At 37.7% G+C, this 13,092-nt stretch overlaps 1 protein-coding gene across 2 annotated transcripts; it reads right to left on the bottom strand.

Annotated features, from left to right (window-relative positions):
- Nucleotides 1–201: 201 nt before the first annotated feature.
- On the bottom strand, nt 202–12,638 carry srpx (sushi-repeat containing protein X-linked). 2 transcript variants are annotated; one of them, XM_048193773.1, is made up of 10 exons: nt 12,454–12,637; nt 6,720–6,767; nt 6,156–6,347; nt 4,813–4,989; nt 4,582–4,708; nt 4,297–4,418; nt 1,821–2,000; nt 1,378–1,511; nt 835–956; nt 202–664 (listed from the first exon to the last, which is right to left on the bottom strand). In XM_048193773.1, exons 1-10 carry the CDS (start codon nt 12,518–12,520, stop codon nt 487–489), a joined length of 1,347 nt encoding a protein of 448 aa, XP_048049730.1. In that variant the 5' UTR covers nt 12,521–12,637; the 3' UTR covers nt 202–486. The 2 variants fall into 2 exon arrangements, with proteins under 2 accessions (XP_048049730.1, XP_048049731.1); XM_048193774.1 differs by lacking the exon at nt 6,720–6,767 and having other exon boundaries at nt 12,454–12,638.
- Between the last annotated feature and the right edge of the window lie 454 nt (nt 12,639–13,092).

The raw sequence follows: 13,092 nt of genomic DNA, 5'->3' as shown, positions 1-13,092 counted from the left end.
TTTTAAGATTCACTATTTCACTAAGAAATTGAGACTTTTTTTTACTGATGCTCCCTACAAAATAAATTAATACTAATTCAGAACGTGAAAACATAGGCTACTTATTACTCTGTTGCACTTACGGTCAATTTGACCATATTTATTTACCAAACCACAGAACCAAGAAAAACCTGGCTGGCCTTTTAAGAAATCTGACTCATCTCATGTTCTCAAACAGGCTTTTATTCATTAATATTGCTTGGAAAAGTAGACCATCCACTCTGACATAAATAGAGACACCAGACAAATAAAATAGAGTAAAATGTCTTAAAAAGACAAACAACAAAGACTCACTCATGCATTCATATTTAGAGATGTGTGTGCATGTGTGTATGTTTTCAATATATGATAAGATGTAGCAGCTCTATCCAGACTCTCTCTTGTAGTTTGGTTAGCTTTATACCCAGTAGAAAATGATGTGTAAATGTGTGCACTGTATATATACATCTAGCAGCTCTGTCCAGCCTCTTTCTGTAGTATGGCCTCCTCGGTGCGGAGGGGAAACGTGTCAATGGTGGTAAAGATCTCTGCCGCTGTGATGGGGAAAGTGTAGCGTTGCTTATCCACACCCTGTTTGTCCAGCAACACCATGCTAAATGAGTTCTGAGACAGCTGCAGCAGCAACCTGCCCCACACAAACACATGCACATATTTACTTCATATTCACTAGAATGATGTGTACCATCATGTGCTTTCTATTGGGAGCGATTCACAAGTTCTTATATACAAAACAGCGGATTTAGAGCTTTCTTGCAAGTACTGTAATCAAGTTACTGAAATAGAGTAATTAAGTACCTGAGTTGTAGAGCCAGCCCTGGAGGGATGAGTCTGTGTCTGATGCGGCCAATCTGAGCTGGATACACCCCCACCAGCTCAATCACTGTCACATGCCTTAAGTCCAGACCACACTGAGCATGCTGCACAATACAGATCATACAGTTTAGTTGCAATATATATGTATATAATTATTTTACATTTTAAAACACACATATTCTTGTACATCTATCTTTGTGAGGACTCTCTAGCTCCTTACCCAAACCATACATATCACAACTAAGTGCTCAAGCCTTACCCTAAACCTAATTAAACCTTAACCTAATTATAACTTTATCCCTAAAACCAAATCTTGACCCTCAAACAGGCCTTTAAAGGGGTCTCAGAAAGTGAGGACTGGCCAAAATGTCCTCACTTTACTCTCTTTGTGTCCTCACTCCAATGGTCTAAAACTCAATCTGGTCTTCACAAAGATAGTTGTACAAGTACACACACACACCACTTAAAACTTTCTGTCTAGGATTTAATTTGAAGAATAAATTGAGGCAAATATTCATCCTGTACCTGTAAATTAGTCATCTGGAATCTGTAGTAGTGATTGGCAGCCGAGGGGGCTGAGATGATCAAAATGCGCCGTTTCTCATAGAACTGGTCCAGCAATGCAGCAGCGGATCGCACCCCAACATTAATATTCATGGCTTTTAATAAAACACATCATTAGGATGTTATTCGCCAGAGGGCAGGTAAGTAAGAATAAGATCATGAATTTTACATGAATTGTGAGGTGTAATCTCATAAGAATAATGTGAATAATTCTGTCATAAAAATTGCCATCAATTACTCTAGCATTCTGCCTTACAATATTAAATACAAATTCTCTGCCTGAATAAGCAGCATTATTATTATTTAGGAATGCTATGCAATCTTACATATAAGGGCATATAATGTATAACACAAGGAATTGCTAGGCTTTTGGTTTTTGTGAGCTGTTAATGTGTGTTCCGTACGGGCACAGGAAGTCTCCAGGCCAGACCATTCCATGTTAAACTGGCAGACTCTGGCAGCGCTGCCCTTCAGCTCGTAGCCACCCAGACAGCGGAATTCACACGTGGCCCCGTAATTATCACCTGCACTGTCACATTTCATCCAGCCATTGTCAGGGACAGAGAGAGGAGTACAGCGACGCACTGCAACGTGTACATAACACACATTTATTACCTTACACACATTCATATATCACAATGCCAACACTTTATGCTAAGTTCTGCAACTAAATAAAAGTAAGGATGCTACCAACTACAGTTTAGCTTTTTCAGTAACACACCGCTGTTCAAAAGTTTGCGGTCAGTATTTTTTTTAAAGGGGTGGTTTATTATGATTTCACTTTTTTAACTTTCAGTTAGTGTGTAATGTTGCTGTTAGAGCATAAACAGCATCTGCAAAGTTACGACACTCAAAGTTCAATGCAAAGGGAGATATTTTCTTTTAAAGAATTCGCTGTTTAAGGACTACAACAAACGGCTGGTAGGGACTACAACAAGTTTCTTCCCGGGTTAGTGTCATCACTAACCCTAAAATTGACATAAACCCTGACCCCAAGAACACGCAACAAAGGGGTTGAGGCCATGTTATGCTGCTTTAGTGAAGAGGAAGAGTTGTTATAGTAGAGTGTTGTTACCATGCTGTCATTTTACACCGGACTGCTTCACAAATGAGGGTCAATTCAACGCTGGATTTGCACAAAAGATTAACATGATGGCACATGCTAGTCGATGAGTTGAATCAACTCCACAGCAACTACATAAATTTATCCACTAACCATTCAGAAATGCATTTTAAAAGTTGTAACTTCTTCCTGAGTCTCTCCATCAGTGTCCGACTCCGGTTTGAACAATGTAAGGCTGAACACCGTTACTGACGATCAACATTTTGGCTGCGTGAGATTCTCCAGCTTTGTTGTTGTTGAGCAACCGAAGCGCGAGCTGTTAAAGCCCCGCCCTCTTCTGGAAAGCGTCCGGGAGCAGCAGCTCATTTGCATTTAAAGGGACACACACAAAAACGGCGTGTTTTTGCTCACACCCAAATAGGGGCAAATTTGACAAGCTATAGTAAATGATCTGTGGGGTATTTTGAGCTGAAACTTGACAGACACATTCTGGGAGAACACCAGAGACTCATATTACATCTTGTAACAGGGGCATTATAGGTCCCCTTTAAAGGAATTAAAGGTCCCGTTCTTCGTGATCCCATGTTTCAAACTTTAGTTAGTGTGTAATGTTGTTGTTAGAGTATAAATAAAATCTGTAAAATTTTAAAGCTCAAAGTTCAATGGCAAGCGAGATATTTTATTTAACAGAAGTCGCCTACATCGAACGGCCAGTTTGGACTACATCCCTCTACTTCCTTCTTTAATGACGTCATTAAAACAGTTTTTTGACTAACCTCCGCCCACAGGAATACACAAGAGTTGCGTTTGTAGAGTGTGTTTGTCGCCATGTCGTCGAAAGGCTGTTATTTTCATCCCGCAGTCCAATCACCGGATCTGATTCCGGCTCAAATTGATAGGGTAAAATTAAAGACATGTTTACGATAACACTGAGCGCGTGCATCTCCACGTTATGGTAAGAGGCGTGACCTTTCCAGGCAAGATGCGCTAAGCTGTCGAATCACAACACAGGAACCGCTGGCACAATCAGAACTCGTTACGTATTTCTGAAGGAGGGACTTCATAGAACAAGGAAGTCATCAGCCCGTTTTTATGACAGTGGAAACAGCGGTATACAGATAAGTAAATTATGTGAAAATACTGTTTTTTTTACACGCGAAACATGAACACATGTTATATTGCACACTATAAACACAATCAAAGCTTCAAAAAACCACAAAAAACAGGACCTTTAATACTTTTATTCAGCAAGGATGTATTAAACTGATTAAAAGTGACACTAAAAACATTTGAATTTAAAAAAAGATTTATATTACATATAAGTGCTGTTCATTTGATCTTTGTATTCAAAGAATCCTGAAAAATATGTATTAAGGTTTCCAGAATCGGCACAACTATTTTTAATATTGGTAAAAAATAGGAAATGTTACCTGATCAGCAAATCAGCATATTAGAACGATTTCTGAAGTAATGATGATGAAATATTCAGCTTTGCCATTACAGGAATAAATTACATTTTAAAATGTATTCAAATAGAAAACATTTAACAGTAATATTTCACAATAATAGTGTACTATTGTATTTTTGATCAAATTTATGCAGCCTAGTTGAGCATAAGAGACTTCTTTGAAAAACATTTTAAAAAATCTTACCAACCCCAAACTTTTGAATGGTAGTGTATATATTTAAATAGATCTTGCCATCTTAAAATGCTTCAATGTAGATTTTGTAGCTACATTTTTAGCTAAACAGTTTTAAAGAATAGCTTGACTGTATTTTAACTACTACTTTAAATCATGAGAAACTAAAGAACTTACCTCTCACTCGAACATTAAACCTGCATGTCGCCTTGTTCTCAGCGCGGTCAAACACAGTGTATGATAATTTATGATTCCCTTCTGGAAAGTGCGAGCCTGGTGGCTTTCCTTTCAGTATAACACTAGAACAATAACAACAAAAAATAGTGTCTTTCACACAAGAATCTGGACAGTGATTAGATGTAAATTAAATGTGAATTCAGTGATTCTCAATGGCATTGAGCGGTCAAATATTTTTGCATAAAGACCACTGAACTGAATTTTAAACACATTTTATACACTGACTCGGTTAGGATGCCGTCTGCTGTGTCTTTGCCCTCTGGTGTGTCCCACGTCACTTTGGCGGTGAGTTTTCCTGGTTCAGCTGTCTTCTCCTTTATATTAGGACACTTAATAACTGGAGGATCCACATCTGAGACAGAAAACACCTTTACATGCTTCACCACCTAAATACTATTTCACAAACCCAAATCCATAAATAAATATTAGTTAGTGCTCAATGACTGTTTTACTCACCCAGGCACACACTGTTGCCGCCGCTCCACGTTCTGCTGCTTTGGCAGGTGGCGCTGTGGTCTCCACGGAGTGTGTATCCCGGAGAGCAGAAAAACTGGCAGCGGGAGTTAAAGTAGGACCCGTCTGAACACTTAAAACCTCCGTTAGATGGCATGGCCAGTTTAGGACAGCGGACTTCTGTAAACATAATTTCATACCCTGGTGAAAATGGATTTTCAATGGACAATCACTGCTGTCAATCCAAATAAATCCATGTGTCATTCAACTGCTGACTGACATGTGGCTAGTATTAATCTGTGTCTGAACATGCATTCAGGTATCAGTCATTTGAGAAATTGAACACAAAAAAAATATCAACTGAGAAATAAAATATTCAAATTATAATCAGACTTTCAGCATGTGGCATAAATGATTAATTAATTTAAAGTTTGGTCATCAAAAATAATCATTAATAAAAACAGATAATAAAGGAAACTGAAAACAGTTTTATGTTTATCAATTATTAATATAGAAATCATGATTTTAAAAAAGACATTACCATTCAAAGTCAGGTTTGGGGTCAGTAAGTTTATTTTTTTGTTTTTTTTTTTAAATAAATTAATACCTATTTAGCAAGGATGCATTCAATTGATCAAAAGTGAAAGTAAAGATATTTACAAAACATTTCTATTTTTAAATAAATGTTGTTTTGCACTTTCTTTTCATTAAAAGATCCCGAAAAAAGAATTCATAGTTTCCATAAAAATATTAATCAGCACAACAGTTTTCAACATTGATAATAATAAGAAGTTACATGAACACCAGTCTTCAGTGTCAAATGATTTTTCAGAAATCATTCTGATATACTGATTTGGAGTAATGATGCTGAAAAATTAGCGTTGCCATCACACAGCACAAAGTTATTTGTAAAATATACTGCAATATATTTCACAACATTACTGTTTTCTTCTGTATTTTTGATCAAATAAATGCATTCTTTGTGAGCATAAGATACTTTAAAATATATTAAAATAGAACAAATTATTTTGAAATTTAATAACATTTAAATTTTACAATATTGTTTTCTCATTTTACTGTTTTTACTATATTTTTGATCAAATAAATGCAGCATTGGTGAGCATAAGAGACTTCTTGCTAATCTTACTGACCCCAGATTTTTGAACGGTAGTGTAAATAAACAAAAAAGTAAATAAAAAAAAACAAATAATTTATGATTATCAATTGATAAATGCATTCAAATATAGAACTGATTATGCACTAATCCTTCTTAATCATTGAAGTGAGTTAACACATCAGCATTTATAGGCAATATGATCTTATGATTGAGTTCTGTGAAAGTTGACCTCTGCAGGCGTAGTTTCCTGACCACTGTTTGCTGGCCATACAGAGAATCTCGCTGCTTCCGTGCAACTCGTAGCCCGTCTTACAGCGGATCTTGCACCGGGTTCCCAGAACGTTCTTATAACGCTCTCCGCGTGGTGTCTGGCAGCTGACGTGACCATGTTTGACTTTCACCGGGGCACACCACGGCACACCTAGAAAGAGACATATGTTATCACGCACGTACGCAAACACACTGAAGAAAGACACTGAGTCATACCAAAACATGGTCATCAAAACTTACCTTGACAACTGACATCATCCAGACATGCATGGAGAAAACGTGAACAAAGATAAAGTAGCACAGCCACAGAAGAAGAGGAAGCAATCAGAGGCCTGAAGCTAAGCAGGCAGTTAGAGATGTAGTGTCCTCTGTGTTGTGAGTGTATGTGTTCTGACAGCAGCACTCATGTGTTAAGATGTGGTAAGAGTGTTTTACTGAGGAGAAGATGATTTGAAGTTCTGTGTAATGGATTTTTGGGATCAATATGTGCATTTTTATATAGTATGTCCTTGCGTGTTATCACCTGTGTATCGCACATCTTCATCATCAGTGTATGGCCAGTATCCAGAGCCTGCAAAACAGTTTAGGACAGCACAAGCAAGAAAAAGTTGGCATGACCGCAGAATTTCTGATTCAGCTCAATTAGAATCATTTGTATTCTGTGTGACTATATTAGAACAAAGCAAACCACAGTTTGTTTTTTGTTGAAATATCACGTTGTAATATTTTTATGTTCAGTCTGCTAACTATGGAAGCCTCAGAATAAAAAAGGTAATTGTGTATACGATCATTCAAACATTTGGGGTCAGCAAGATTTTTTTTTTTTTTAGAGAAATTAATATTTTTTATTTAGCAAGGACTCATTACATTTAACAAAACTGACTAATGACATTTATAATTAACAAAAGATTTTCATTTCAAATAAATGCTGTCCTTATGAACTTCCTATTCATCAAAAAATCCTGGAAAAAAATGTATCTCGGTTTCCAGAAAAATATTAAGCAGCACAACTGTTTTCAACATTGTATAATAATAAGACATATTTTGAGCACCAAATCAGCATATTAGAATGATTTCTGAAGGATCACGTGACACTGAAGACTGGAGTAATGATGCTGAAAAATGTTTTTAAATTGTAATAACATTTCACAATATTACTGTTTTTATTTTTAATGTATCAAATAAATGCAGCCTTGGTGAGTATACAAGACAAAAACAGTACATTAAAAAGACAAAGACAAAAACATTAAAAACATCTTACTGACCCCAAACTTTTGAATGGTACTTCACAATCGCAAAATGTGACATTTTTATCTTTTGCTTTCTTGCATTTATAGTTTTAAACAGGCTTACATAGCTAACACTGTCTGAAATGGGTTTGTTGTATTTATTGACATGGCATGAAATGCAACAATGACCCCTGCAGGTAATGAAGTGAATTACAGGGGGCGATGCAGTGAAAATGGCAGCCACATAAAATAATATACGACACTATATTAGGATTACATGCTCTACAGGGAATATGAATAGATGGAATAGATGTTGGCATGGCTTCATTCAGAGGTCAGACTAGTAGCTGCCAATTTTACTAGCTTATTTACACTGAATGTCATGACAGAAACTCCTTCACAACAGTCAACGTGTAATTTCATCCTCCACCATGCTGCAGGAAAACATTAATGTTCTCCAACAGAAACAAGGTTTCAGTGTTCTATTCCATCTAATTCGGTGACTTGTACTTACTGTAGTATGAAAGTAAGTGATCCATGCACCAATGAAACTTAAAACAAGACCTGCTTCAAGAAATTATGGAAAACTCCATTACCCACAGATCGCCCTCTTAGATTGGGATCAAACACAAAAAACACAAGCCTGCATATAAATTGACACTGATTCGCTTTTTTATTCCCTCTAGATCTGTTCTTTTGTCTCTTGTGTGTGTGTAAGTGAGTGGATGGCAGATCACACAGCAAGTTAGATCAAAGCTCCCTCTGATGCAGTAACAAGAACTCGAGAGAGACAGAGTAGCACACACATACACACACAATGTTAATGCAGAGCTAGAGATGAATCATGACAGGACCACAGTTTTCCAACTTCTATCATGGAAAACACTCCACAGGGATCATGTGTGTAGGTGTGTGCTCCATTTGGCAGACGAGTTTTCCTGTTCCATTCTGTTAAGCTCAGCAGAACGTTGTGTAACCCAGAATACTAACTGACTTGGCTTAGTTTTGCTCTCTTTCCTCTCTCTCTCTCTCACACACACACACACACACACACACACACACACACACACACACACACACACACACACACATATATATACTTTACATGGAGGGAGTTTCCACTTAGAGAAAACTTTGTCAACTAAACCATGTAGCTTCTGTTGAAATGATTTCACAGCTTCTGCAATGTTTAGCTTAAAAACTGCTTACACTTGGATGAATGTTTTGCAGTCATTAGTCAGAAGAAAGCAAGATCCCTCAGGCTCCCCACGTTCAGTGTCTGCAGCAGTTCCAGTTTCCTAGATTTGTGTGTATGGAGGTTAGTTTACCTTATTCTACAGTCTGACGGTGAAGTACAGATTAATTTTGTTTATATCAATCTATTAGCCACCACACATTGACCTAGCAACCACCCAAAACACCTTAGCAACCACTGAGAAACCGCTTGTAGTCACAAAAAAAAACCCTTAGTAAGCATTTAAAAAGTCTTAGCAACTCCCTGTCCACCAAGAGTACCTTAGCAAACCATTGTGCAACTGTGTTTAACTGCTTTTAAACACGTTTAAACATCATACCAGTGTCCTAGCAACCACCCACAGCACCCTAGCGACCATTGTGCGACTGCTTGGAACCATTAAAAACACCACAGCCAAACACTAGCAACCACCCAAAGAACCTGAACAACTATTGAGCAACTGCTTGTAGCCCCGAACTCTGAGCAATGCCCTAGCAGAAAGTTAGCAACCACCCAGAGAACATTAGAGACCATTGTGCAACTGCTTGAAACCACTTAAAACATACCAATTCCCTAGCAACCACCCACAGCACCTTAGCAACCACTGTGCAACTGCTTGTAACCACTTAAAGCCCCATAACAACGCCCTAGCAACCATCCAGAGCACCCTAGCAATCATTGTGCAACTGCTTTTACCACTTAAAGGTGCTAAAGAGGATGTTTTGTTTTATACATTTTTGCAATATTACTTGAAACTGTCTTTACTAACTGATAAAAGACTATTTATTAGGTGCACTGAAAGGAATAATATTAATATACATCATCTGTGCACGAGGTAGGGCCTTAAAAACATCAGCCAATCGTTTACGCGATCATCGCGTAAACGATTGGCCCTCTGGCTTGTCAATCACTGCCGTGACGTTCCTTGTGAGAGACGTGCGCGGATTGGCCCTCTGGCTTGTCAATCACTGCCATGACGTTCCTTGTGAGAGACGAGCACGGCTGCTCTCTCCAGTAACTTTCCACACTCTACAGGCGCCGCATGCAATGTTTTTGTCAGGAGACAGGAGTAACAAATTACCTGCGGTGAGTCCGACATCATGAATCCAAAAAACACGACACAGCGAATGCCGGTGGTAAACACTCGTGTTCCAATACGAGTGTTTACGAGTTTTGGGAGGCGTTCCTTTCAAATGTGTTGTGAAGGAGGGGGGTTGTTCTTACGCATGCGCTCATTTCAAAAACTCAGTAACAGTCTTTGGATTCTCAGTCGATGAAAAAATCCTCTCTATCACCTTTAAAACACCATAGCATCACCCTAGTAGCCACCCAGAGCACCTTAACAGCTGCCTAACAACCACTCAAATCTCTCTTCAAATTGTCAATATATTCCCAAATAAATTTCCAAATTCAGAAACTTCTTTCCCAAATATTCAGATTACACACTCTAAACAGCCTTTGGACTTTTTAAAAATCTTTTATTGTCAGTTTGTCTTGATAAATTTTCATTTTTTAGTTTGAAACTATTGTCAATGTGTAAATAAAGCAACAACAGTTGTTTGCTCATCAAAAAGAGTTAATCACTGGGAGCTATTGATTCACATTACACAAAAAAAAGCTCAGAATGTTAAATTCATTCGAGTTTGGGCATGTGGATGTAAAAGCACATGCATTCACTTAATGATTCACTCATACTAGCTCAAGTCAGGACAGTGTTATGTGGACAGCCTGTCTCTGTTCTATCTTAATCTTGTAACATGTGTTCATGTTTTAGCCAGCATGAGTCTGTGTTTGTGTTCACAAGGCCATAAAATACACAAACACAAATAGCCACCCAGTCTTTGTGAATAAACAACGTACAGCATTTGAGGTAATTCAGCAAATGCATCATTTATTTTACTAGCGTTTACTTTACACATGCAAATAAAGCCAATATGCAAGACTGATGGTCTGTTGTACTTGTAAATTGGACCTCTCATGCATTTACAAAGGGTAGCCTGGACCACAACCACAACCTAAAACCCAATGACAGGACGAAAACCTCACACAGTCAACACTTTACAGAATTACATTTCCAGCCGTGGTCTCACTCTAACTGTGCTTGAAATAGAGATTGGTAATTTAGAGCAATTAGTTCTACCACCGCAACACATGCATCTCTTCAGCTTCTTCAATTGTGTTTCCAGCAGCACAGGAAATTTGCATGTCTAAGCGAGTCCAAGCAAGACTCCTTTTTAATTCATTCTCTAAACAAATAAAAAATCTTGACTTGAGAAATCATGAAGGGACCATTTGAAGGGACCATGGTGCATAAGGTGAATCTAAGCAAGTGTGTACTGCTTCTGCTGTAATATAAACACATTACTTTATCACAATGTTTTCTGGAAGCAAAATGCATAATGTACAGCGAATACCCCAAAAGAGCCTCCTTAGTCAACCAACCAGATACAAACAATAATGAATCAAACATAAACCAAAATACAAAGTAGATTAATATGCAATACAGATTACTAAAATGATCACAAAAATTTGCTGAATAAGTACATCAGGCTACATCAGGTACAGGCTTTGCAGCCATACTTTTAGACATGGAAAAGTGGACAGAGTCTCTAGCTCTGGATACACACACAAAAAATCCTGGAAACAAAAAAGTGAATTTTTTTTTCATAAAACGTGAAAAATATATCAAAACATCAGTCGCATTTCCAAAAAACAGTCCCAGACCCCATGCTAACAGATGATGAAAAAATATAAATCATTCTGGGAGAGGTACACAGCCCCTTTGGCAGCTAGTTATGTATTAGCGTGTCATATTCTGAAGGACAGTGAATAGCACAACACCAGCATATTAATATGCACCTCCAGTGATGATTTATTACTAGTTGTTCCATATTTTGCATGTAGAATTTCTTATGTAAATTCAATTAGCCTATTGTAAAATTCAGTCATTGTATCATATGATTACTATTTTATTCTGTTAACTTGAGACTTAACTAAGCAATTTATTTGAAACTAGAGATTTGACATGAGCTCCAAATGACTCATGATGAATAACATAATCTTTATAACTGCAAGAATAAATATTACCCTATTGTGTAGGCACTTGAAAACCTGCCTGAAAATTGTAGTAGCCTAAATGGATAATGAAGGATAATGAACAAACTTAATATTAAAAGTGCATGGTATTAATATATATTAACTGTCCTGCTACAAGTCCAAAAAGGATTTTAAGACTTGGACTTGAGACAAAAGACCGTTCAACATGTCTGCTCTATATGCTTGGAAATATTGTAAATGCTGACAATGATCTTAATAAAGCTTTGCTGCCTCTTGGGACACACTGCTAACTCACTGTCCAGAAGACATGACATTATTATACTGTATGTCACTATCACAAAAAAGGCAAAGCACTCAAAAGATGTCCCATCAGTATTGAGCAGATCGACCGGGTGCGCAGTGTCCTACTGGTGACAAATCATAAATGCGTTTTCACATGAAAGAGTTCAGTGTCTTTTCCCTGGATTTAAGGAATTTACCCCCGTTCTTTCCCCCCAAACAGCCCCAAAAGCGTCCACGTAAACACTCTGAGCTCTGTTGAAATATACTGTCCCTAACAGAGTAAAGCTAGCAGAAACAGCACGGGAAAACTCTCAAATGCACAAATACTCTATTCCCTCTGATTTTTGCACAACTTTGCATTAGTTTGATAAGTAGCCTAATGATCAACACATTTTGATTGATCAAAGCTCACAGCGCGAGACTCAGTTCAGAATCAGTTTGGAAGGGTCTCTTACCGTCATACGCAAAGCTCCCGGACAGCTGAAGTCCCACTATCATATACACACACATCCAGGTGTCCATCTTTAGGAAGTCCAGGAGCTGCTGGGAGACCTCGATTACATTCCAACGATAGAACCAGAGCACAAGCCCGATCCCGCCTCCTCAATAGAAATACGAGAGCTCTTCATCCAGCAAGAGCGCGCGCACAGAGCGGCGCGTGGACTTTTGGTACACAAGTATACAATGTGAACTGTTATTAGTGCTGCAGAGACCCTAAAAAGTAGGTTATTGGGACACCTAAGTAACAGTTAAATTATTATTATTATTTATTATTGGAGTCCTATTGAACTTGGAAAAAATATTGTATGTACTGAACAGTTAAGGTAAATCTCTTATGAGATTTACTTCAAATTATTTTGGTCTACATAGACATTACATAGGAGGAATTCCAATAGGATTTTTGACTAGGGAATACAGAAGTTCTCAAAAGTGGAGTTTGGGTATGTATGAACCATCATAAAAGGGAAATTCAATTGCCAGGCTCCTTATAGATACAGCTAAACATCTCAAAAATTAAAACTGAGAGCTAGAAAACATTGTATTTAATAATTTCTTAGCCAAAGAAATCATGTATCAAGCATTCCCTTTTCTTC

The sequence above is a fragment of the Megalobrama amblycephala genome, linkage group LG6, assembly GCF_018812025.1.
Source record: "Megalobrama amblycephala isolate DHTTF-2021 linkage group LG6, ASM1881202v1, whole genome shotgun sequence".
NCBI lineage: Eukaryota > Metazoa > Chordata > Actinopteri > Cypriniformes > Xenocyprididae > Megalobrama > Megalobrama amblycephala.
Note: the sequence above shows the minus strand (reverse complement) of the source record. Positions and strands in the feature narration are given on the sequence as shown.